Raw genomic sequence first — 26,080 nt, 5'->3', positions numbered from 1 at the left:
GAATTTCAGTTTTTCAGTATTAATTTCATGAATTATTGATCATCTGATATGCGTAAAATCCATAGCAGGAGCACTGATTGTAAACTTACGTTTTTTTTAGGAAACGAATTACAGATCTGATTTCACGAGCAGCGGCATTTTCAATTAAGACTCACATCAAAGAAGTACTATAAAAACAAGTAGGCAGCAGCGATCTGAAAATGAGTAACTGGCGCACATGTTCCGAACTGCGATCGCAGCGCTACTGCTGGTAAAAATAGAAACGGAACTTAAATTGAGGATTTACCTCCTATGATTGAGATATTAGAAGAAACTATGAGAAATTGTTTACTCGTATTCAGAATATACTAACAGTAGTATCTTGAACGGTAGCACCCAAATATCGAGGATTAGAAATATTAATAAATAACTTTGTTTTTACTGTTCGTTTCACCTCCACCACAGATTTATTACAAGCTTAACTGTACAGAACTTTTTTGGATCCAGGCAAAGAATTCCGCAGCGCGCCATAATGTATCATTCAAATTTACCCCTTTAACATGGAAAAACGTTACAAATTACGTTCTAAAAAAGGAAAATCGAATTTTGGAATTAGATTTTCTGATGGGTGTAATTATTGAAACAGTCGTTATTGATTATATATAGAGAGTTCCTTATCAATTAAAACAAGCTAAATCATTTTGATAAAATTCCTTCAACCATTATTTTAACATTTATTCATCATTTATCAAACATATCAGTGATCCCTCCGTCACTGGAGCTTCAATGTATGTTTATATCTACCAATGATGTACCAAGCTAGTTTCTTAGACAATGGTAAATGTTTAGATCGTTTCTCGAATATAGAATCTTACTAACCTTCCATAACATAATAATAAAACTTCATAATTGATAGTCACTAATGTAATGTGTTAAATTACATATTTATTTTGCAGGGTATCAAGAAAGTTTGTCCGCAGTGTAGTATGATAACATCTCCCACCGATCTCCGACGAATATTTATGTAAAATATGAATTAAAATTTATCCATATTAAACTCCAATTCCCAGAGTCGGCTCGATGAATGCATATCACCGCATGATCGAAGCCGAGTAGCCATTATCGGCTCCCTCGAGTTCCGCTCCTCGAACTGGAGTTTAGCAATAGTGTGATATATTCTGATATAAAGTATATTCTGAATAAAATATTTGATGTTGGCAGAAAGAAAGACACCATGAAGTTAAAATGTTATTGCACTGAATCATTAAACAAATCCCAGTGCACCTGAAATTTGACAAAATCAAATTTAATTCAATTTCTGTTTTCAAAACGAATACTTTTGTATAGTATACCAAAAAAATTGGAATTTCAGCGCACTCTACTCATATTTACCTATAAAGCACTAGTACTACTGATTAACTTAGTGTAGGTATCAAAATATGTACTTCCAAACTGAGAAAATCATTGTTTAATAAACCTAACCGTTCTTAAGTTGTATAGTACATTTATTAAAGTAATGTGATTAATGAATTCTATGAAAATTTTATTAATTTATATCTAAAGGGCTTAGATGAATAGAAGAATGCTTAATTACTTTGCGATACTTTAGTGTTCAATATGCATAACAAAACTTCCTAGTTGCCTTCCATTTGCTCAAAATATCATCTGTTGTAATTGAATTTCAGAAACATATTTTAAGTTGAATGCATTTCTTATTAATTCGGGACTATGAATGCAATAAATATTACAAATGTATAAACAAAACGTAATTCCATAATTGAAATAAATTTATTACACAATTAATCATTAGAAAATACTTATCCTTGTGTTGAGAAAGTGATTCCTAGTGAACTTACATATCAAAAATTTGTAAATTTTAATATATGTAGTCACCTACTACGTTCTAAAACGAATCGTCCTTCAAAGATTACAATCATTCGAGGATTACGCTTCAGTTGTGAAAAAGTTTGGTAATAAGTGAATAGCTTTGACTCCTCACCACATTATACCTTTGATTCATTCTTCACTTCTATTTTGTATTTTCTCTACTTTATTAGATTTCTATTCAATTTGTTACTTTTTCCTGGGATAAATTAACTCCTATATAAAATGTGTCATTTAAGTATGATATGACTGTTTTGTCATTTTGACAGCGATGAAAAAGGTGTTTTCTATCACTAATGAAACGCTTGTTCCTCTTAATCGTCTACATCTAGTCACTTCAATGTCTGCCCTGTCAGTTATTTAAGTATTGTTGATAATTGATACTGAAACATTACAACATGAGTCGTTTTGGGGAAGCTTCAACTCGACAAATTACAAATAATATAGAAAAAGCAATCCCGCAATCCACAAAAAATACTAAAAAGTCAATATAGAGACAATTTATGGAGTTTTATCAAGTACGAAATTGCGAACTGTCGAAAATAATTCCGTTACAAAAAGTAGCAGATATATTAAAGGATTGAGCCTATAATATGAAAAAGAGGAATGGAGAAGATTATAAAGAATATGTAGTTAAAACAATTTGGAATTCCATTGCGAAGATGATTTAAGAAAAATATTTCAATAAATACAATATTAAATTTGATCCTTTTGCCTTTTTAAAGAAGCTCGTGATGCAAGAAATATTGAACGGAAAGATTTACAAGTTATTGCAGAGAAACGAAAAGTAAGTTCTGTAGCATTTAACAAGAAAGTATATATAGTAAAAATGGCAAAATTGTTAAATATAGACAACCCAGAGGGATTACAAAAAAGAATCTTTCATATAGCTTCTTATGAATTAGCTTGGAGAGGGGAGAAGCTGCAAACTGTAAAATTTACCATTTTAAAGAAGAAGAAAATCAAGATGGAACTTCAACAAGAAGATTTGAATACAACACCATACAGGGTGGGTCGAAAATTTTGGCAAACAGTTAATAGATAACAAAAAATGAAATGGATGAAAGTATTTGTCCTGTTGCATTGTTAAAACTACTGTTACAAAAAATAAATGAAAACATAACATCTGAACGACTTTTTTTTACTCGAAATCCCTTTTGGGAAAAACAAAAACTGACCCCATTTAGAGATAAGTTTTTCTCGTAAAATTACTGATTGGCAAAATTATTTCGTTACAAATTACAAAGAAATTTATGCGATAAAATGAAAGTTCTTGTGTTTTTCTATTGATAATACTCTGAGTGTGCGCATTTTAACAATAACTAAACTTATTTTGGTATTTAATCATATTCTCTGAAAAGCACCACATACGTTAACACTAGGCATTAATTTGTTTATTTCATCTACTACCAACTCATTGAGATCTAAGAATAAATAAGTTGTTGAAAATGAAATAGATGAAAATCAGTATACCTCATGAATGTTTTTCTTCAACTCATTAGTAATAATTTTAATGATTTGAAACCTCTTAGTAGTTAAATTTTATGAGATAAAAATGGTGATATAATGTATCAAAGTACTGAAAGTATACCCAAGCTGTGAAAAGACTTGAAGAATGCACAAATCAAAGTTTTTAAAACTGCATGTTCTGCGTATTTTAACTATAATAAATCAGAACTATTTTTTGGATTTGTTACTAATAGTCCAGTGAACAACGGTTTTTACCTCAGGTTTCCATCAGGATACATCGATTTGCTTGAAATTTTAACAGTAGATAGTAAATACCTTAAAAAGAAAAGTCTACCCTATGCCGATATGAGCTAATTTTTTTATTGAAACTAACCGTAGAAATCGATAGAAAAAAGCATCGAAACACAAATTAGTCTATTAGTAATTACTTTTTGACTTATTCGTGATTGAAATTTTGAATTTTTGTTACAAAAAAAAACATATTTGTAATCAATTTTTCACAAATAACTCAAAAACAACTATAAGGAGTTTAAATGTAGGTTTAAAAAAAATAAAAAGAAAACAAGAATACAATACAAACCAAGTTATGATTATTAAAGGTGAAACTTATTTAGTGAACCGAAGAGTTGGAAAAATTGAATGAGTGGAAAACGGTCAATTTTACAAAAAAATATATCGGGTCTTTTTTAAAGAACTTCCAAAAACTATTCAAATGAGACTTTATAAAACTTTGTGATACATAAAATTACGGAGTTATGACGAAAATAAGATTTTATATTTTATAGAAAAAAAAAACGTTATTTTTACCCTTGATGTTACCACCCTAACTGAAATAAAATATTATAAATTTGCAAATCACTTTAATCGAATACAAAAAGGATCAAGAAGTCTGAATGGTTTAGAGAGCTTGATTCTGAAAAAAATTATGGTTACAATAGAGAAAGCGTTTTTTTGATATATATTAAAACTGCTACAGAACAAAAAGTAAGCTTTTTATTTAAGAACTTTATTGAGCGTCATTTTATGACAATTCACAGTGGAATTGAAAAAGATTATCCACTGAATTCAGCTCTGAGAAGAGAGAAGGTGATACAGTTAAAATCTCAGCTAAATGCAGAACAGTCAACTTTTTTGAGGCGCTAGACAAGAACAAGGCGTCATTCCGGGTTTCCAAGGTCATCGCTCAACATAGGAAACCGTGCGGTACATTATTTGATAACTTCAAAAACAAAGCTGAGATCATGTCTGCTACTAAATCTGTTCAGCTTTCTGCTAATTCAATGACGCGAAAAGTTGAAACTATGAGTTCTGATTTAGTTTCACAGCTTAAAACTGATTTTGATCGTTGTAGTTATTTTTCCTTATAACTTGACGAATCAACTGATATAGTTGATACAGCTCAGTTGGCTATTTTTGTAAGAATGGTATTTTTGCTACTATGGTAAGAATGGTATTTGAAAATTTTGAAACAAAAGTAGAGAAAACATTTCTGTGAAGAAGTTGGTGGCCCTAGCTACGGATGGAGCTCCTGCAATGGTAGGCGTGGAGAAAGGATGTATTGCCTTGTGTCGTAAAGACAGTGGCATACCAAAATTTTTGTCTTACCATTGCATCATACACCAGCAGTCACTGTGTGGAAAGTTCTTAAGTAAGAATAATGTCATGAAAACAAATAATATAAGAGCACATGCACTTCAAAGACGACTATTCAGAGAACTAATTGAAGAGTTATAATGCCAGTATGGTGATCTGTTGCTTCATACAGAAGTTCGTTGGCTTAGTAAAGGCAGAGTACTGCAACGTTTCAAAGAGTTGCTACCTGCACTGGTGAAATTCTTGAAATATCTGGGTGAGTATCTCACCGAACTGAAAGATCCCACATGGCTACAAGATTTTTCTTTTCTTACTGATATAACTGAAAAGTTGAATGGTTTAAATTCGCAGCATCAAGGCAAAGATAAGAACATCGGTGGAATGATTTCAGATGTAACATTATTTTCAAAAAAGCTGTGAGAAAAGAATATAACCCACTTTGAGCATTTTCCTGGTCTGAAGCAAATCATTAACAAAAAAATCCTCCACAATACCTCAGCAATAATTAAGGATACGTGGATATTCTTTTAGACATAAGGCAACAATTTGATCAACGATTCCAAGATTTTTAAAGCATATTAATTGTGGCAGTTCGTCAACTCTCCCTTTGTAGAAGATTTTTCAGCTTGTGTTGTAAAACATTTTGGTGGAGATCAGATTGCCGTTGAAATAGAAGTTGTTGATTTGTAGAATGACCAATATCTAAAATCCTTCTGTACCACTGAAAATGTCTGACCTCTAGTCCCCAAAGAAAAGTATCTAATTGTGTGAAGCATTTTTTTTTCAAGTATGAACTTCATAAAAATCAAATATAGCAACAAACTGACTGATGAACATTTAGACAGCTGCATCAAAATGGGGCTAAAACATACCTTCCAAACTTCAAGAAAAACTTAATGGCCAAAAAGAGTTCCACTCTTCTCATTGAAATGAACATTTAAACTTTTTTCACTTCCTATATATTTTGATTAATACTAGAAATAAATGTTTACATTCTTTGGCCCAATATTCCTAGGTAGCTCACTACAAGGTCTATAAATGCTAGGATGGCTCACTAACTCAAAAGTTTGGCGACCACTGTTCTAAGAGATAGTGATTTTATTTAACATTATGTGGGTATCAAAATCTACATAACTATTTTTGATGATCATAATATCATCTTTTAAAGGATCTGAGCCTTGTCGTTGCAGCAACTGTTGCCTGTTTAACACCAACAGCTTCATTTTCTTAAAAGATTATCAGTCCATTCGAATTTTGATGTCCTGAAAATACGATTATTCTTGAGCGTCCTCTGCAACTGCAGATTTTTTTTAATATCATCTTCTTTGACTAATCACTTCACCGATTTTTATTTTTCTATTTTACTTTATGATCCGCATTCTTTTGGATATCTTTCTCAGTCCAAATGTAATGAGACAAAATGTTAAATTTATCTTTGAGCTATGTGAATCATGTGATAGACCCATATTGATATAATCATATTTCTTAAATTCTACTGTTTATATGTTTTATTTGTAAACCATCTAATTGTTATTTAATGTTAATATTTTAATATTCAAACTTATTTATTATTGTAATATAAATATTTATTTAAAGTTTAATGTATTTATTGAAGTATTGTAATATATACTATGTACATTGTTTGTAAATATTTTCAAATTTCAAAAATAAATGTACTTATGGCAATCAATCTTGATATATTATTCACCTTATCTTAAGCTTAACCAGATAAATCAGCTACCATAGTAAAACATTTCCAGAAGTGTACCGTACTAGGGAAGAATGGAATACATAAAGAAAAATAACCTGGCAAAATATTTTTGTACAAGATATAAAACGCTACACACGGCCTCAATGTCGAAGAAAATTCACTTTCAGCATCTAAGTTAATGACCAAACCCAAACAGAAGTGGAACAATATATTATTATAATAGTTTGTCTAGGACACCTGTTTCTTGATTAATACGTTAGTGGTATAAGACAATATTATGCCAAAATTGTTAAAGTGATTTTGTAAGCCACCCACCCAACAGATTATAATGTTTACAATGAGATACATTGAATTTTAAATTAACGACTTATTAAGAAAGTCTCAATAATTTGCAAATTATATAATTTGATCTATTCAAACAAATCAAACTATTATCTAAAATCGATTTTTTTTTATTTTCATGATAATTGACATATGTGACAACTAAACTCTTAGATTGTGTGAATGATGAATTAGATCAGAATATAGAATGGCTATACAAAATAAGGGGATCGCATTGATCGTAAATTTATATTATTCATTTAGTAAGTTATCAAAGTATAACTTTGGTTGAGGGTACTTGTATGAGTAACTTTCAACAAAGTCGTGACTAACATTTGAAGGGTGACATTTTGTCTTATAAAAAGTAAAATGAAAGAGAATTACGAAAGTATTTGATGTGGTCACCACGTCAGGAGTAATCCCTTGTTTCTACTAAAGAATTTCAAATGAACAAATCCGGTAAAATACAAATTAGGGTTTGGATTTTTCCGATATCTTTATATAAGCAGTTTAATAAATAAAAAAGAATTGTAGATGCGCAGTATTATAAGCCTCACATTGTGAAGACGACGACGATACAACATACAAGATGCACCGTTGCCATGTTGTATCTTTCCCTTCACTTAAATCTAAAAAAGCTTTGTGCATGTTTCCTTTCATTACTTAACCTAACTTTTCATTTACTTTTTATCTAAACTATTAGAAAGGTAAGAGAAAAGAAAGAGAACATTAAATTACGAGGATCCAAACAGTGTAGACATCTAAAAGGTTTAACAAACGAAGATATTTCTGAGAACTTGTGAACACAAGATATATAATTAATGGTCTTAATTAGAAATACACTTAGCATATTAACAGGTATCCTTACCAGATATTTATTTCTATTCATAGTAGATGTTATTCTTAAACACAATTCTATCATTGTAGATCACCATTTTGTATTTGATTGAAATTCTACTTTTTTATTTTCTAAGAAGTCGACTGTCAACTGTCACTGAATAATGTTCCGTGTGGGGATAGTTGGTTGTTGATTTTGAATTCAAATCAAATGGTTTATGGAAAAAAAAAAGTAACAAGGCGTCTGTACCAAATTTGAAGCTTTATTGTCTAATTGTGAATTTGACGGTGTTAAACGGTGAGTTAAACACTAATTCTATTGGAATAGCCTATTGATTTGGATTATATAATTTGGAAATTATTATTTTTAACGAAAATTTCTTTCTAGATCTTTCAGTTAGATTGAAGGCGCCATAATACGTAAGTTAGTAATGATTAGGCTCACATTTTTGACTTATGGTATAACAACTTTGGTTTAAAAGGAATATTGTCTAGTGTAACATTTATTTTTCAAGTGTAGTTGTGAATGTAATATTGTGAAAATTGTATTCAGTAAGCAACTAATGAAATTCTGATAAGTTTGAAATAACTCCAACAATACGTAGTGGTATATATATTCTCATAGGAATCTAATTCTATCTTATAGGAATCTAATTCTATACTTTATGAACATTTGGGTGTATTATCATTGATGAAAAAAACTTTTTATTACATCGTTAACTTGGCTAGAGGCACCAATTACAGATAATACATATTCTAGTATGCCGAAACTGAAGAAAAACGATAGATTGAAAACAAATAAACCCCCCAAGGAATCTAAGTAAGTAACTATTGTCCTTATTGAAAAAATTGACAAAAATTTTGAGTTCCATATTTTTAGGATACAATTAAAATTTTATTGTGATAGTATTGATAACTATTCCACAAGAACAGCAAATTGTGCTTCCACAGAAGCTGTTGTGAGTATAATACTATAGTAGACTAAAGTAAAAGAAAGGAAAAAATGTCACTTCTGTGTTTTACAGTGGTCATTGGTAACAAATTCAAATGGACCTCTGCCCCGACCAAGATTTCGATGTCGTGCAGTAGCAATTGAAGACTTTATGTTAGTCTTTGGAAGCAACAAAAATGGGACGTTAAATGATCTCAGTATTTATAACACAGGTAATATGATGAATTTTCCGGTCTCTTGAGAGTAAACACGGTTGTATTATTATTTCTATTTTATTTAAAATCATCAATTACATTATCAAAAATAAATAGGGCAAAGTGGTATAATATACAAATGAATGTGTGTGATATACTTATTGTATCTCATTAGATGTGATTGATGGGAAAAAATTGTTTGCAATGTTAATATATATGTTGGCAAACCTTTCTACAATCATTTTATTTGTTATTGAACTTTTTGACATTAATAAGTTGATGGTCGATGTCACAGACAAACCCTGTTATTTAATTTTATACAAAAACACAGTATTTTTTTCTAACTCATGAACAATAACCAAAAATATATACTGCCAAAGCATTTCTAAATTTTACGGATAGTTATTGGCGCTGTATTCATGGAATGTAAAACGGAACTAGGGAAGGTTAAATGAAACGTTCAGTAAAGCAAAAGAAATTAAATTTAAAATTTATTTCATCTGGGTGAAATTAGGCAATAAATATGAAATGAAATTCCAAGGTCGATAATTTAGCCAACTGGAGAACCTAGAATATAAAAATTGCTAAAGTTTTGCTGGAGAAATTAGAATTTGTTTTTGCCGAAAAAAAAGTGTCCCAAACCTCCAAATTTATTGAGTACCAATAAAAAATTTAACACATTTGATATGATGCAATCTGAGAGAATTACAAAATGTTCTCAATTCAATGTTAACAAGGAAACGATGAAGAATGAAGTACCAGAAGCATTCATTACTTCAAAAATAATTAAGAAATACTTTCGAGAAACCCATCATGAAAAAGTTTGTGGCATAAAATTCTCCAAATGGAATATATATTAGAAATGAAACATCCTAGTGCTCCCTTTTCATCTAACAAGTACAACACAAATAAAAAGTCCATAAACAATGCCATTGGAAGATGTAACTTTCTGGTTTGACTTAAAAATGTTAGTGGAGGTGAATCTACTTCTTGGTATGCTTATTCAGGAGTTACATATTAAAACTACTAAAAATGGTTCAGAGAAAATATAGAGTCAATATCAACTATTCAGAAGGTAGGCTACAAAATGACATTTGTTGATGGTGGTATCACAGTACAGAAAAATGAGTAAATTTCTGTTGAAGGCAAATGTGTAAGAAATAAAAATCCTTGATAATATTGGTTTGTAGTAAGGCAATAACTAAAATCAGGAGAGACAAATTAATTCAAAAGTTTTTGTTGACAGAAAGTTATAGAAATACCTTACACTGTTTACTTACATTATTTATGGCATGAAAAATGTAACTATATTCTGTGAAGATTTTCTATTCAAAAATTAAATATATAGTTAACCATTAACATCTTGGAACACTTTTGTACTTTGAGGGCATGTATCTAAGTTGGGAATATCCATATATATTAATAGTATATTATTTTTTTTATTTTAGTAACAAACACATGGATTGTTATCAACACAAAAGGGGATATACCCCCTGGACTGGCTGAACAACATACTTTTGTAGTAGATGGAAGTAGGCTGTTAGTATTTACAGGAATTATGGATGATCTAGAAGCCTATAACAACCTGTATGAGTTACAGGTAATTTATAAGTCTAAGACAAACTTTTAGTTTTATATATAGTCTTATATATATTTATATTTGAAAAGGTTTCTGTGGTCAAAATTATGAAGGAATGACCCACGAACCTACTTAATTTTTTGATAAGTAAATAGTTCATATTTTTTTATTTTAGATCTACAAATGGGAATGGAAAAAGTTGAAGCCAAAGCTACCAAAATTTAAACCTCCTCCTTATCCACGATTGGGGCATAGTTTTACACTAATAGGTTCAAAGGTTTATCTATTTGGGGGCTTAGTCTATATTAGTAATAACTCCAAAAGTAATCCAATATGCTCAAATGATCTTTATACTTTAGATGTTCACAGTAACCATCTAGAATGGAATTACCCTTCAACAATTGGGCCTTCGCCTCCACCTAGAGAATCTCATACTGGAGAGAGCTATTTTGATCATTCAATAAATGATAAATTTTTAGTTATTTACGGTGGTATCAAGGAAAATATAATATTACACGACTTATGGGTTCTATACACATCAACAATGACTTGGATGGAGCTACGAACGTCCGGGATAACTCGTCCTTTAAGATATTTGCATACATCTACTGTAATTGGCGACAGGATGTTTGTTTTTGGAGGTAGAGTTCCATTTAACACTAATAATAAAAAATCAAAGTGTACAAACAGCTTGGAATGTTTGAATTTGGTGACATTGAATTGGGATGAAGTATATATTCAAGTTGATCCAGAAGCTAATTCACCATGTATCAGATCAGGTCATTGTGCAGTCAGTATTGGAAATAAGATATATATTTGGTCAGGAGAGGATATGTTTCGTGAGGTATGATGATCCAAGTAACAAGCTTGTAACAAAATTTGTCACTCTCTTACATTTTATATCTGCTTTTTGTTTAGAAATACTACCAAGATTTGTGGTGCCTTGAAGTAGAAAAACCTGCGTTGCGTCATATAACAAAATATAGAGAAATAACTCTTGGTGTAGCAACTACAGATGAGTCCACAACAACAAAAAGCACATCAATAGAATTTTCTGAGAATATGACACTAAAATCAAATGAAATAGGTGAAAATAAAAGATTACTCGATATTTATAATACAGGTAATGTAATAAAGTTTCAGGTCTTAGGGAAGTAACTATAAAATGGGGTTTTTATTGATTTTTGTGTTACTATGTTATTTAAAACATTACAAAAAAACTTTATAAACAACTTGATAGTTCTAATCACTTTATGTAGTGTAGTGATAATGAACAATAATAAAATTTTTTCAGGTAATTTGTTTAAAAAAAAGTTTTAAGTATTATCATAATTGATGACATGCTTACATTGAAAGTGGGATTTCAAAATTTGATGATGATACGAGAATTGCTACCTAAGTTTTGAGATATGGCAACACTGATTTGAAATCTGACATTGTCGTTATAAAGTTTGAAATTTTTAATGGTTAATGTACTCAGAACGTGTTGTCATATGAGTGCTACTTGAATTGTTTAAGATACTTAAAACATTCATCTTGGAAAAAAAATGGAATTAAATCGCGAATATTTTCTATGACTTTCGGCGTGGTTTCACGAAATCAATCGTAGTTGCACTTTGCTAAAGGATAAATTACGTGAGGGTCGTCCAAAATCTACTGTCGTACCGGAAAACATCCGCGCTGTTCTTAAACTGATATTGCAAAATTCTCATGTGACATAACGTGAGATTGAGGCATACTTGGGCATTAGTTCCACTCCGCATAATTTGACAATCGCTAAAAAAAGATAGCGTCGATTGGTGCAAATAAATGCTGAAAAAATTCATCACGGCGCTTCAAACGACGTGTATAAGATACTCACAGGCAACAAATCATGGATCTATGCATATGAAACCGAAATTAAACAACAATCGACAGTATTAGTCTTTCAACACAAGCTAAATATAATAAAATTTGTTCGCGCACGAAACGCATTTCTTATTTCCGCAGGTTAAAAATAAATTGCGTGGTCACCGTTTTTATACATCTGAAGAAGCGGTTGAAGCTTTAGAATTGGAAGTAGCTTAATCGAATGGAAAAATGATTTGACAATGGTTCAAACGCTTGCAAAAGTGTTTTGATATTAATGGGGAATATTTTGAAAAACAATAAAGTCATATCCAATTATAAATATTTGTTTTTATTTGTTTATCTCAAAACTTAAGTAGCAACCATCGTAATAAGTATAAAATGGATAAACATTTAATTATGTATTTTATTAAATAGTACAGAGTAGTTAAACGTTATTTTTTAGAAAAAAATACACGATATTGTCCTGAGAGAAAACGGAATGTATATCCAAAATGTGCTTCACGTGGTTTGGTAGTAGATGGACATGGGCTCTTAGTTTTTGGAGGAATCCCAGCAAATAATCAATATTGTAACGATTTGAATGAGTTGCAGGTAAATTTTTACTTACTATGCTCACACATTTATTTATATAAATATATATTTACTTTTTTGATAAATCTTCTGGGAGTCTCTGGTTAAAAATCAGTTTTTAAAACAGGTAAAAAATTTGACTTCTTGACTTATCAAAATATGATTTGACATTGATAACTTGCATAATTATATAGATAAATAGATCACCTACAACATGAATAAGAAAATAAAAATCTGTTGACTCTCTTTTGTTATTCTATATGTTATCTTCATGTGACCTAACTTTATGAACAATATATTGGACACTTCATGTTTCTGGTATTTGTCTGGTATACACATTAGTGGTGGGCATTTATCTTTTCATACTATGAATGTGATATTTTGCCACTTGTATAATTTATTTCGATTTTCCATTTTTTGATCCACTACAAAGTTATTGTAATTCAGTACATTTGTGAATTTTCCATCTACAGGTATTAAGAAGGTTTGATAAGCGAATGTGTAAAGTAATTAACACTACTTACAAATAAGGACTTTGAACAAGCTTCAATTAGGTAGAGATTTTATCACTTGATGTAGAAATAGTAAAATGCTGTGATATTTTCATAGATCTCCTTGATTTGCCATTGATATGCAAAAGACATTTTTATTGAAAAGAATTTTTTGATTCTAGGTCTCTAAATGGGAATGGAGAAAGTTGACACCAAAACCACCAGAATTTCAACCTCTTCCTCGTCCAAGTATGGGACAAAGTTTTCAATTAATAGGTTCAAAGGTGTATCTATTTACTGGAGTCGCCAATATCAATGGAAACTCCAAAAGTAATATTGTATTTTTGAATGATTTTTATAAGTTAGATAGTTGCAATAACACTTTGGAATGGAATTACCCTTTTACAATTAGACCACCATCCCCTTCTAAACAATATCAAACTGGAGTGGTCCATATTGATCAAATTATAATCAGACATTTTTAGTTATTTCTGGAGGTATCAGAAGAGACAAAATATTGGAACACTTATGGGTTCTAAACACAGCAACGATGATTGAGATGGAGATGAAAACATCCAGGATAATTCGCCTTTTAAGATGTTTGCGTTCATCTTCTGTGGTTGGGCATAGGATGTACTTTTTTGGAGATAGAGTTCTAGTTAGTACTAATAATCAAGAATCAATGTGTACCAATAGTTTGGAATGTTCAAATTTGGTAAGAATAAATTGGGATGAGGTAGATATTCTAGTTAACCCAAAAGCTAGTTTATCATGTGCCAGATCAAGTCATTGTGCAATTGGTATTGGAAATAAGATATATATTTGGTCAGGAGAGGATACGTTTCATGGGGTATGGAAATCAAAGTAACAAGATTCTATTACATTCAATGTGTTTCTCGTTTAGGAATGTTTCCAAGATTTGTGTTTTTGTGAAATTATTAAACCTCCTGCATCACATTGTGTTAAATGGGTTAAAGCAACTACAAAGAGTACAGCGACTACAGATGGGCGAACACCAACAAAAAATGATTTGACAGAAGGTGCTGAAAATGTACCACTTGAACAGATTGAAATAAAAGAAAATGAGAAATTGGACTTGGACATGAAATCAAAATGTGATCCTTTGAATAACTTGGTACTGTGGAAATACGTACCTAATCCTACTGGACTTCTACCCTTTCCAAGACATGGACATCGAGCAATTGCGATTAAAGACTTGATATTTGTCTTCGGTGGCGGCGATAAACGCCTGTTTAACGATCTCATGGTATACTACATAGGTAATATGATAAAGTTTCAGGATTCCTCAGATTAAATAAGGCTAGTGTTGTATTATTATTTTTGTGTAACTATTGTTTTTAAAACATTGTATCAATTATAATCACTTTGGCAAACATAAATATATTCGAATACATCTAAATAAAATATTTATGTTGACAACATAAACATCACTTGCATAAAAACTTCAGAGAAAACCTATAATATTGTTCACAATTTCTTTTTTGCCAGAATGATGCCATCTAGACGTCTAAACCTTAACAACTAATTTGAAACTTACAAAATCTTGACAATTTTATTAAACCTTAAAAACCCAAGAATATTTTAAATTTTTTTTAAATCTCATCTAATTGATTTATATTTTATATCCTATAATAATAGTGAAAAAGTAGACAATACTATCTTTATTTTTGTCAAATTAAAGATTATAATCTCCTTTTGGTAACATCGTACGTCCCTGATATTTATTGATAGATATTTTTAACATACATTGTCACAGTGGTATCTGATACAAAACAAATATCCGAAATTCGCCGAATCTGGTTTGAAATTACTCAAGACCGGAATCGGTCTGACCTGGGAATGCAATGTTTATTTTTATGATTAATAAATTGATAACGCACGAACAATATAAACTTTGGTCGCATGCGCACTTTTAAACTTGCCGTTCGACTCACGAATTACAATTTTGACAGTGCGCATGCGATCGATCCCTAAACTGATTTGAAATCGGAACTGCGAACAAAGATAAAGAAAACATTAACGCGGTGAGTAATAAGATGAAACCGAAGATATTTCTAATAACTAAGAAGAGTTAGCAGACGGCACTGCTCCAGCAGGTTAAAGTGTATGTATTCATATATTTCCATAAAAGAAACTTGATAAGGCATTTTTCTCATGTTATTATTGTGTACCATAACATAGAGTAACGGAAAGATATCTACTTTTAGATATCAAAATAGAGAGGTTCAGCTTTTAAAAGAAGCAAGTATTATTTTTAATCTTTGACGTTTCGTGTCCACTTACTTGTGATAAATTGGTTTTAAACTGTTAAGTGCAGATAACTGTGGGCTTTACATAAAGTTTAAGCTGACGTACATAGTTTTTCATAATATTCTTAATTTACTTATTGTGTATTTTCTGGAATAAGGCCACGATTATGTGTCATCTACATAAACCAAAAAATAGGCGATTTGTTACAAATATTCAGTACATTAGTAAACACATTTTTCACCAATTGATATTAATCCTTTTATATTAAAATAATAAACCATATTGAAAATAGGTTTATTCATGCTTAAAAAAGTCATAAAATTGTTAATTAACGTTTTTCAGAGTTCAATTTCAATTTTTTTTCTGTTTGGAAATCAATTATGTAGCTTATCACTGATGTCTGTATACTTTTGTCCTCCTATGTATTCGAAAATAAATTCTCGCACCTGTAGCCTGTATAATTTCTTCTCTTTTTTTTAGAAAAAAATATATGGCTTTGTCCCAAGATTACAGGGAATGTACCCCCAGAATGTACTGCACATGGTTTGGTAGTAGATGGAACTAGGCTGTTAGTGTTTGGAGGATTGTTAGAAAATAATCAATTTAGTAATGATCTGTATGAATTGAAGGTATAATATATGTTATAGATTTGTCAACTATTTTTAATGTATAGCATTCTATAGAATAATTCTTTTTTAGTTAAACTTAGACTTATATAAAAATATTGGTTCTCCCTTAAAAATAGACCACAAATTTATATTTCATGAAACATTAATTATATCTCATAATTCATTGATACTAATATAAAATGGTTGATTTATAAGCACATCTAGAAAGCTCTTTTTACCATACGTCTCATAGCCTAATATGAATTATTTGATTAAATAGCATGATACCATTGTATAAAGAATAGGATTACTATAAGTCCAAATGGGTTTTATTATTTTATTTTATTAATATGTAATTCTAGGCACAAAAATGGGAATGGACAAAATTGGCACCAAAGCCTCCAAAATCCGGGCCTCTTCCTTATCCACGATTCGGACACAGTTTTACATTAGTAAAATCAAAAGTATACTTATTCGGTGGTTTGGCTAATATTGATGTTCCGAAATTCTTGAATGATCTTTACACTTTAAATATTCGCAATAGCCCTTTGGAATGGGTTATCCCTCAGACAAAAGGGTCATCACCTCCTCCTAGAGAATTTCATACTGGGGTGGCTTACATTGACCAAAAAGGTCATTCATTCCTAGTTATTTATGGCGGAAAGAACAGTTTAATATTAGGAGACTTATGGGTTCTAAATACAGAAACCATGTCTTGGATGGAGCCAAAAACATCTGGGATAGCTCCTCTTCCAAGATATTTCCACACATCTACTGTAATTAGAAACAGAATGTTTGTTTTTGGAGGTAGAGTTTCAGTTGGTACTTTCGATCAAGAATCAGAGTGCACAAATAATTTAATATGTTTGAATTTGGAAACAATGAATTGGGAAGGTCTAGTCATTCAAGTTGACCCAAAGGCTAATCTACCGTGTGCTAGATCAGGTCATTGTGCAGTTGGGATTGAAACTAGGATCTACATTTGGTCAGGACAAGACATGTACCAAAAGGTATGGAGAACCACTTAACAAACTTTTTCACTCATTTCAATATGTTTCTTGTTTAGGAATGTCTCCAAGATTTATGGTTTGTTGACGTAGATAAACCTCCAGCACCAACTGGATTAAGATGGGTTACAAATTTCATATTTACATGGAAGAATCCCTTATTTGTTGATTGTAACATGCTTGAGGTAATTCGATTTCTATTTCCATTATTTTGGTAGCACTTCAAATAATTACTGTATGTTTCTGGGAACAAGAGAAATATTTTTTGTATTAACATTGTCCTCCTATAAGCATTCTTAGATAATTGATTGAATTAGTAGTACACCAAAATTGTTTTTATAAACCCTCCAGAAAAATTAATGTAATATCTGTTATTGGACTAAATACTTCTATCTGAAATAAAGGAATATTTCCATCTATTTTGCTTCAAGATTTTTTGTGATTCTAACAAGAAATAAGTAATGGTACGAGGATGTATTGATATCTAGTTATCAATAAAATATCGCATTACCATAGCAACGAACAATAACTTATTAGAAGTGTCATTGTAAAGTTTGTCGTCAAAAAACTAGAGTTACGGAGTAAATTAAAAGAAAAAAGATGTCCACCAAAATTGTGAAAATTGGAGTATCAAGCCATCATCAAGTACCTGTATTTAAAAGTGTTAAGAGGTAAGCAGATTTACGAAGATATGCTTAATATCCTTGTTGATCAATGTCCTTCGTATGCGACCGTGAAAAATTGGACTGCAAACCCCTAAAGAGGTACATTTTCCATTGAAGATGATGACCGATCGGGAAGGCCAATTTCTGTGTCAGTCCCCGAAAATATCGATTCAGTTTATCAGACCGTCGAATTGGGCTGAAACGGATATCTGAAGCACTGAATATTTCATACGAACGCGTTCAGCATATAGTTAACGTCAATTTGGACATGAGAAAAATTACTGCAAAGTGGATCCCCAAATGTTTGAATGTTGACCAAAAGCGTGCAACGGTAGAAGCATCGCGTTCGATCTGTGCTCGATTTGAAAACGATGTCGACTTCTTAAATCAAATTGTTACTATGGATGAGACTTGGGTACATTTCTACGATCCAGAAACAAAGCAACAATCGATGGAATAGCGACACTCTGCTTCAGTTTTTTGGGATTGCCATGGAGTCATCATGATTTTATTTTTTAGTCAAGGGTAGAACAATAACTGGAGATTACTATTCGACATTACTGACCACTCTACGGGAAAAAATTAAAGAGAAAAGACGCGGAAAGCTATGCAAAGGTGTTTTGTTTTTGCAGGACAACGTCCCTGCACACAAATCTCATGTTGCCATGCAAAAAATTCGTGATTTGGGGTTTGAAATACTAGAACACCCCCCTTATTCACCAGATTTGGCTTCGTCCGACTATCATCTCTTTTCTCAACTGGTTTGCAGAGCAAAAAGAAACATTTTTTTTAAAGGTTGCAGGTTCGCTGTAATAAATGGATACAATTAAGTGGAGAATATGTTGATTAATAAGATATTTTGACGTTGAAATTTTGTTTGGTTCTATAGTAGGCTAAGAATTTTTCAATATATCCTCGTAAAAAGTTCGATTTTAAGGCCTGTAACCGGACCTCCATTTACACAAGCACATCAAAGAGCATAACTACAGTTTTCTAGAAATCATATGCACTGGAAAGACTACCAGTGGTACAATGTAATGTTCTCAGATTAGTCCATAAGGTATAGGTGTGGATTAGTATTAATATGGGGTGGTAATAATATTGAAGTCCACACTTACAGGGTGTCATTGATAGTTACTTGAAGCATTAAATCTGCTTCACAATTTACATTGGTCTATCTCTAAGAAAACTTATGGACAAAAATAAAATCACAACTGAGATTGGAAGTTGTAATTGATACAAAAGGAAATATACGTTATCAAAATAGGCCCTTTCATTGATTCAAACTTCTTATAAAATAGATATTATCCTGGGATTGTATTTTTTTAAAATTGTTTAATCACTTTTTTATGGATAAAATGAAATGTATGAAAATTTGATTAAATAAATATTTTTGTCTTTAGATTGAAAAAGTTAGCTTGCCATCGCCTCCGCCCTATTCTCCAACGATGTCACCAGCATCTTCACTAGGATCTACACCAGAATCATCACGAGTATCTACACCCGAATCAACACGAGCATCTACACCCGAATCATCACGAGCATCTACACTCGAATCATCACGAGCATATATACCAGAATCATCACAAGCATATAGACCAGAATCATCACGAGCATATATACCAAAATCATCACGAGCGTCATCAACATATAAAGCCGAATCAGATACATCAGAACCTGAATATCTGTTTGCACCACATCCAAACTATAAGTTTATTATGATGGTAGCGCGCAATGAGGCTATAAGAAAAAAACAGAGGAAAAAATCGAATTCTATAAAAGATAAAGGTATATTATCGAAACTAAAACTTTCCTCAGCAAAATCAAAAATAAAGATAAAAGTTTCTTCCTTAATTGGGAAACGTCCTATGCCTAAGAGTAAAGCGGTACTTGACAGTTCAACGCCTAATGTAAAATCAATTAAAAAAGTTAAAACAAAGAAAAAGTGATAAATTCAGAAAAATAACATGATCATGTGTACATTTTCCCTTGTTCAAAATCTTTTAATTCTGTGTATCGTTTCATATTTATGATATATTGTTTCCATTTTTGTTATATTACAAAAGTTTGTTCAGAGTTAAGGTTCTGCCGACATAATTTCCAGAAATTGTCATTTATTTTCAAGGAATATTTATCATGACAATTTATAATATAAGTAAAACTAGAATATAGTAAAATCCACTAGTCAAACCTATTAAGGATAATCTCATTTGCTTAATAGCAAAAATACTTATAGTCATTAAAACTCCTATAGACATATATATTTTATATAAGTCCAAAAACAAATTATGTCTGGGGTGCAGTACCTCCTGTTTGGTTGAATTTAGAAAAGAGTATCAATTTCTGTGATTTTTGGAAATTAAAGATTGATAATTGAAGATTAATAGAGACTTTTATTTAACTACCCTAGCATACAAACGAACCAACTATAGATCAATATTAGAAATGAAATTTGCAAAGAATTTTATAATTTACTTAAAAAAAAATGTTTTGTGAACAGGTAACCTAATACACTCTTGTACATATGTATATATATATATATATATATATATATATATATATATATATATATATATATATATATATACATATATTATATATATAGTATTTCTTTTGTTTTTGCCCTCGAAAAAATACTGACTTCGTCACCACAGTGTAAATTCAAAAAATGCCTTTTAGATTTTCGCATGCCATTCAATAGGAAATAGAAAGATGCATCTCTAGATAACTCATACAAAAATCTTGAAATCGATCTATGTTCATGAATTAAAAAAAAATATGTATGTATTATGATCGCGATATACAGTGCTTTTCAGATAAAAGTATCCACCTTTAATAACTTTTGTAATACTGGTATTTAGAAAAAATCCAAAAACACGTCAATTTATGTTGGAAGGGGCAAGCATTATGGCTTATTTAAACTTACTGGAAAAGCCACCCCCTCACCCCTAGCAGCATCCCCTTTATTTTTTTAAATTACTTTTCATATTTTTTATGTAAAATTTGGATACTCCTCTTTGAGCTGATTTCAATAATGTATAATACTTGTAGGTTAAAGTGGTTAGTTTATGAGATAAACAATTTTTCTTTTAAGAGCACAAATTTTACTTATTATTTACTTTCACCTTATTTGCCTGTACTAAAATAGGTTGTACAACAGTTCAAACTCTTTAATCTTTTTAACTGTGCTATTTATTCTACTTAAAAAATCCAAACAACAAAAAACTCTACTTTTTATTAAAGTTTGACATTGTCAACTAGAATTTGTAGTCACTATTGATAGTGTAATTTGATACATTATTTATTTTGTTTCTCTGAGATGGTTTACTCTTTGCAAGAAAGAATTGAAAGTGTAGGTTTATACTACCAAAATAATAATTGTGTAAGAGCTGCTGCTAGAATATTTAACGAATTACATGACGGAAGACATGCAACTCATAAGTATGTAATTCAACTGATGGAGAAATTTACCACAACAGGGTCTGTTTGCAATAAAGTGCATAAGCGAGAGGGACTCGTAAATAACGAAGCAATCCAAGTGGCAATTTTAGGGCAAGTCAGCTTAGAGGCTCAACAACCCCAATCGTTGTCAACAATAAGTAGAGCGATCGGTGTTTCATCTTCTACAGTTTTCCGAGTTCTATATAAATTCAAGTACCACCCATACAAAGTTAAGTTGGTGCACGAGTTGAATGAAGATGATTTTGATCGTCGTCTAGAGTTTTGCGAATCAATGAAGCAAATTATCAATAACAATCCACAATTGTTAAACAATATTTGCTTTTCTGATGAATGCTCATGGTCATTAAATGGCTTAGTAAGTAGGCATAATTGTAGATATTGGGCTGAAAGTGATCCAAATATTATGCGTGAATTCCATACACAACATCCCCAAAATTTAAACGTTTGGTGTGGTATCCTAGGTGACCACATTGTCGGACCTTTCTTCATCAACGGAAATTTAAATGGTGAATCATATCTTGAGTTACTCAGGGAAGGGGTTGACCCACGTATTACAACAATAATAGAAAATGATGATAACATTTCCGAAGATTTACTGGTATTTCAACAAGACGGAGCTCCCCCACACTATACTATGCCTGTCCGACAATTTTTAAATGAAACATTCCCCGCTCGTTGGATAGGTAGAAGGAGGCAGATGATGGAGTGGCCACCTAGGTCACCGGATTTAACACCCCTAGACTTCTTTTTATGGGGGTATTTAAAAACAAAAGTTTATGCTACCCAACCAGAATCTCTGGATGATTTACGAGAGAGGATAGAAAATGAATGTCGACAATTAAATCCACCCGTATTAAGCAATGTCAGAGAGGCATTTCAAAATAGATTATACCATTGTATGGAAGTGAATGGTAGTCATTTTGAACACTTATTGTAACTTCATAATAAATAGCACAGTTAAAAAGATTAAAGAGTTTGAACTGTTGTACAACCCATTTTAGTACAGGCAAATAAGGTGAAAGTAAATAATAAGTAAAATTTGTGCTCTTAAAAGAAAAATTGTTTATCTCATAAACTAACCACTTAAACCTACAAGTATTATACATTATTGAAATCAGCTCAAAGAGGAGTATCCAAATTTTACATAAAAAATATGAAAAGTAATTTAAAAAAATAAAGGGGATGCTGCTAGGGGTGAGGGGGTGGCTTTTCCAGTAAGTTTAAATAAGCCATAATGCTTGCCCCTTCCAACATAAATTGACGTGTTTTTGGATTTTTTCTAAATACCAGTATTACAAAAGTTATTAAAGGTGGATACTTTTATCTGAAAAGCACTGTATAAACACAGTTTTTTTTGCTCTCCTGAAAGTTGTCATTTTTGACCTTCGTGTTAGATCTTCAACGACGATATGTGATTATGTATTTCTATTTGTGTGAGCCATGTAGCACTCTAGGAGAAATGAGAAGAAAACAAAAGTATTTCTAATAATCAACTAGATAAATTTTATTGATTCTACTGTATTAGGTACTATTTTACAAATGGACATAAAAATCCACCAACTCACCAATAATTTTATACATTGTGCATGGAGGATTCTGTAAATATATTCAATAGAGTTGAAAGATTTCACCTATTTTTTGCAGTATTCAACACCAAAGAAATAATTTTATAGTTTGATCCTTTTTTTAATAATACTACCACATTGGAATAACATTTTTTTCACTTTGATCAAAAATTAAAATGATTAAACACATTAACAGAAAACTTGACAGGAATGTGATAACTGAAATATAAAGGTGGAGGTTTCACCTAATGAGATAACTGTATATACATATATATATTTTTAAATATTACAATGACAACAGGGGGCTTTACAGATTGCATCTTCTAAGCACGCTTTTTGTTGGAATATACCATTACTTAAATATGTTGATGGACCACAATATTCACAAATTATGTGTTTCTTTTAAAACTAAACCATTGAGCCTCTGGAAGTCTGAAAAAAGAATGAAATTCATTTTCAAATATTTACAGCTGAAAAACAAATACAATGGCTATTTACATCATTTTAATTTAGTACTGAATTACAACTTGAAAAATTGCATTAAATCTATTAAATATAAATTGCTCAATACAACAATATTAAAATTCTTCTCAACTAGTTGGTTTTTGGTTGACTACTGTAGGAGTCCAAGAAACTTACAATTTTTTCATATTTCAAACATTGTAGCTTATTCTAATGTGTGCAAAAATTGAAGAAAATATATTGTTTATCTTTTGACATTGAAAAATTCTTAAGGTACTTCTACTGAATACACTGTTTACATTTCCACTCACCAACAATCACAATTACACTGTCTAATGCGCGTTTCGAAAACCAAGTGATCGTGTAGTGGTAATATAAAGGGTGTGTTCAGTATGAACATTACAAACTTTTCAGATTTTTAGAAAATAGATGTGACACAGTATAAGACACATATCAAACAAAATAAAATGAGTTGATTATCAATTTGACCTAGTAAAAGTACAATCCTATCAAAAATAAAAAAACATGATTGCTTTGAACTGAATTTTGACCAGCAAATGTCGGAGGCAGGTATGATAATCTATGTTGTAATTTGTATATCCCAGAACAATGAAGATGAATATACAAATTCATTTAGTTTTACCAATAAGAAAAATCAAAGTTATAACATTAAGATTTGGTGAAAAATATAATATTAAAAAAGTCTGTGCTTACCAAATACACCCCAACAATTAGGCCGAACAACCCAATAGCACTTCCAAAAATTTCAATAATCAGGATTTTAACAAATAATGACGAATTGGCTGCATCTGAAATGGCTGCTCCAGATCCTACTTGCCCCACACAAAATCCACAGACTAGATTTACAAATCCAACAGTTAAACCTGATCCAAAAATAACATGGGATCCATAATGATTCTGGGAAAATACTTGTGCATTGCTGAAGAATTCAGTAACATCAAAGTTCTAAAATTGTGCATTTAAAATTGTTATGAGATAAGTTCAAAGGTTTGTGGATTCAAGCAAACATACATTACACTAGTTAACAGACTTATTCTAGTTCATTTATTATCATTGAACAAAATATAGATAAATTTTATGTTTATCGATATTTGAGAGAATAAATCAAAATATAAATGTTCTATATCTCATTTATAATTTGGGCTAAAAAATGTAATGTAGTTTTTTCATATATTGTTGAGAAGATTAATGCAACAAAATAAAACAATATTGTACCTTCCAACTACCACACAATACAATAGCCATAATCAAGCCATAAATAGCTACAGCTTCACAAAAAATAATGGAAATTAAATTTTTGGTTTTAATCCTAGGTGCTTTTACTCCAGCACCCACTATACTGACTCCAGTGGTGTGAATTCCTCTAAAATTATACTCAAATTTAAAAAGTCAAAATTACCATACAATTTATTAGGTTGAAAAACTTACGCTGCTGCTCCTACAACTGATAAAGATACTGCCAAACCAATTCCAAGAGAAGCCCACATATGGGGAGATACATTCAATAGGAACCTACATGTACAATCTGCTTATAAATCATATTTAGTAAACCAATCTGTTAATCTTATGGTAGTTTTGAAGTCTTATTAAATTATAAAGTAATTTATAATTATGAAAAGGCGTGATTTATTGATAACTTCTGCACATTTTAATGAATTAATTTAAAATATATATCATAGATTCTTTTTAAAAAATCTGGTTGGTTAAGGATAATGGGCACATTAAGGGAAAATTGTCACATATAATTAAATTTATTTCAATCATACATTTTCAGAAATTGGAAATATGGCATTTAATAGATTCAAATACAGGTCTATACAAAAATAGAAATTCTTAATTCACTTTTACACAGACTTTTTGATTGGGAGTTACTCATCATGTGACAAGATAAGTAGGTATTTAAACAAACAATCTATTGAAATATTTTGTATATGTTGAGACGTTTAAAATTAAGATTTAATGTATGTATAAAATTACTTACCATGCTATACTTATTTGCTCCCCTTTTCCAGTAAGTAAGTAATAGAGCCCTGGAACATAACTTCTGGTTAGGTCACATGCTTTTTTTACACACCTATTTGTATTATGCTGTAATTCGACTTACCAAAAATTATTAATGCCGATGTAACTAGAACGCTAAAAATGTAACTCAAAACGTATCGCATTTTCGTAAATCTTAACTTTCAATACGTAAACAAAAATTAGCAATTTTAAAAATTTTGGATTCTAATAATACATTGTACGAATGTCAAACGTTGTGGAAGCACTGTCAGGAATGTGTCATGTGTCATGTTATTAGGAGGGGATTATCAGATCAAAGATCTGCTAATTTAACAGATCCGTAACTGTTATTTTTGAATCTGGTGCTGTCTAATTTAATGAAACATTAATATTTGTTTGCTATTTAAATTTTATGTTTGTTCGTATTTTCCTTTCTTTGTATACCCAGGGTACATATAAATAAGATACTGTATTACTGTTCAATAAAAATCGAAGATAAAAATGCACATTACCACGCTAAAGAGGCCTTTAAAAAAATATATATTGAAAATAAATCTAGACGAAACGACAGAAGCCGTCAAAGGCT

General features: G+C 30.8%; 3 protein-coding genes across 4 annotated transcripts in view; 2 read left to right on the top strand and 1 right to left on the bottom strand.

Moving 5' to 3' along the window:
* LOC130450888 (E3 ubiquitin-protein ligase RNF220-like) overlaps positions 1-3,895 on the top strand; it is a 164,999-nt gene extending 161,104 nt beyond the window's left edge. The window contains exon 9 of the mRNA XM_056789590.1: positions 936-3,895. Within this exon, the coding sequence (XP_056645568.1) occupies positions 936-1,007 (72 nt within the window). The 3' untranslated portion in view covers positions 1,008-3,895. The remainder of the gene's footprint in view (positions 1-935) is intronic.
* Positions 3,896-14,063: 10,168 nt separating this feature from the next.
* On the top strand, positions 14,064-20,311 carry LOC130451869 (host cell factor 1-like). Its single transcript, XM_056791227.1, has 6 exons — positions 14,064-14,282; positions 14,337-14,712; positions 16,184-16,332; positions 16,674-17,321; positions 17,378-17,503; positions 19,387-20,311. The coding sequence occupies exons 1-6, from the start codon at positions 14,064-14,066 to the stop codon at positions 19,930-19,932; spliced, it is 2,064 nt and encodes a 687-aa protein (XP_056647205.1). The 3' UTR covers positions 19,933-20,311.
* A 2,613-nt stretch (positions 20,312-22,924) lies between these two features.
* Positions 22,925-25,801, bottom strand: LOC130450807 (V-type proton ATPase 21 kDa proteolipid subunit c''-like). Of its 2 annotated transcripts, XM_056789445.1 has the most exons (6): positions 25,598-25,801; positions 25,475-25,523; positions 24,922-25,005; positions 24,709-24,856; positions 24,187-24,438; positions 22,925-23,442 (listed from the first exon to the last, which is right to left on the bottom strand). In XM_056789445.1, exons 1-6 carry the CDS (start codon positions 25,656-25,658, stop codon positions 23,419-23,421), a joined length of 618 nt encoding a protein of 205 aa, XP_056645423.1. In that variant the 5' UTR covers positions 25,659-25,801; the 3' UTR covers positions 22,925-23,418. The 2 variants fall into 2 exon arrangements, with proteins under 2 accessions (XP_056645423.1, XP_056645422.1); XM_056789444.1 differs by lacking the exon at positions 22,925-23,442 and having other exon boundaries at positions 23,500-24,438; positions 25,598-25,772.
* Positions 25,802-26,080: the final 279 nt, after the last annotated feature.

This window comes from Diorhabda sublineata, chromosome X, assembly GCF_026230105.1.
Source record: "Diorhabda sublineata isolate icDioSubl1.1 chromosome X, icDioSubl1.1, whole genome shotgun sequence".
Lineage (NCBI taxonomy): Eukaryota > Metazoa > Arthropoda > Insecta > Coleoptera > Chrysomelidae > Diorhabda > Diorhabda sublineata.
This window is presented reverse-complemented; position numbering and strand designations above follow the sequence as displayed.

Excerpts from the sequence above, each read along its gene's own strand:
- LOC130451869 (XM_056791227.1), top strand. The coding sequence starts at position 14,064 with ATGTACTTTTTTGGAGATAGAGTTCTAGTTAGTACTAATAATCAAGAA. Across the intron at positions 14,713-16,183 it reads TCTCATGGTATACTACATAG|AAAAAAATATATGGCTTTGT; the intron begins GTAATATGATAA and ends TCTTTTTTTTAG. Across the intron at positions 16,333-16,673 it reads ATGATCTGTATGAATTGAAG|GCACAAAAATGGGAATGGAC; the intron begins GTATAATATATG and ends ATGTAATTCTAG.
- LOC130450807 (XM_056789444.1), bottom strand. The coding sequence starts at position 25,658 with ATGCGATACGTTTTGAGTTACATTTTTAGCGTTCTAGTTACATCGGCA. Across the intron at positions 25,524-25,597 it reads ATCGGCATTAATAATTTTTG|GGCTCTATTACTTACTTACT; the intron begins GTAAGTCGAATT and ends GTTATGTTCCAG. Across the intron at positions 24,857-24,921 it reads TCAGTTGTAGGAGCAGCAGC|AGGAATTCACACCACTGGAG; the intron begins GTAAGTTTTTCA and ends GTATAATTTTAG.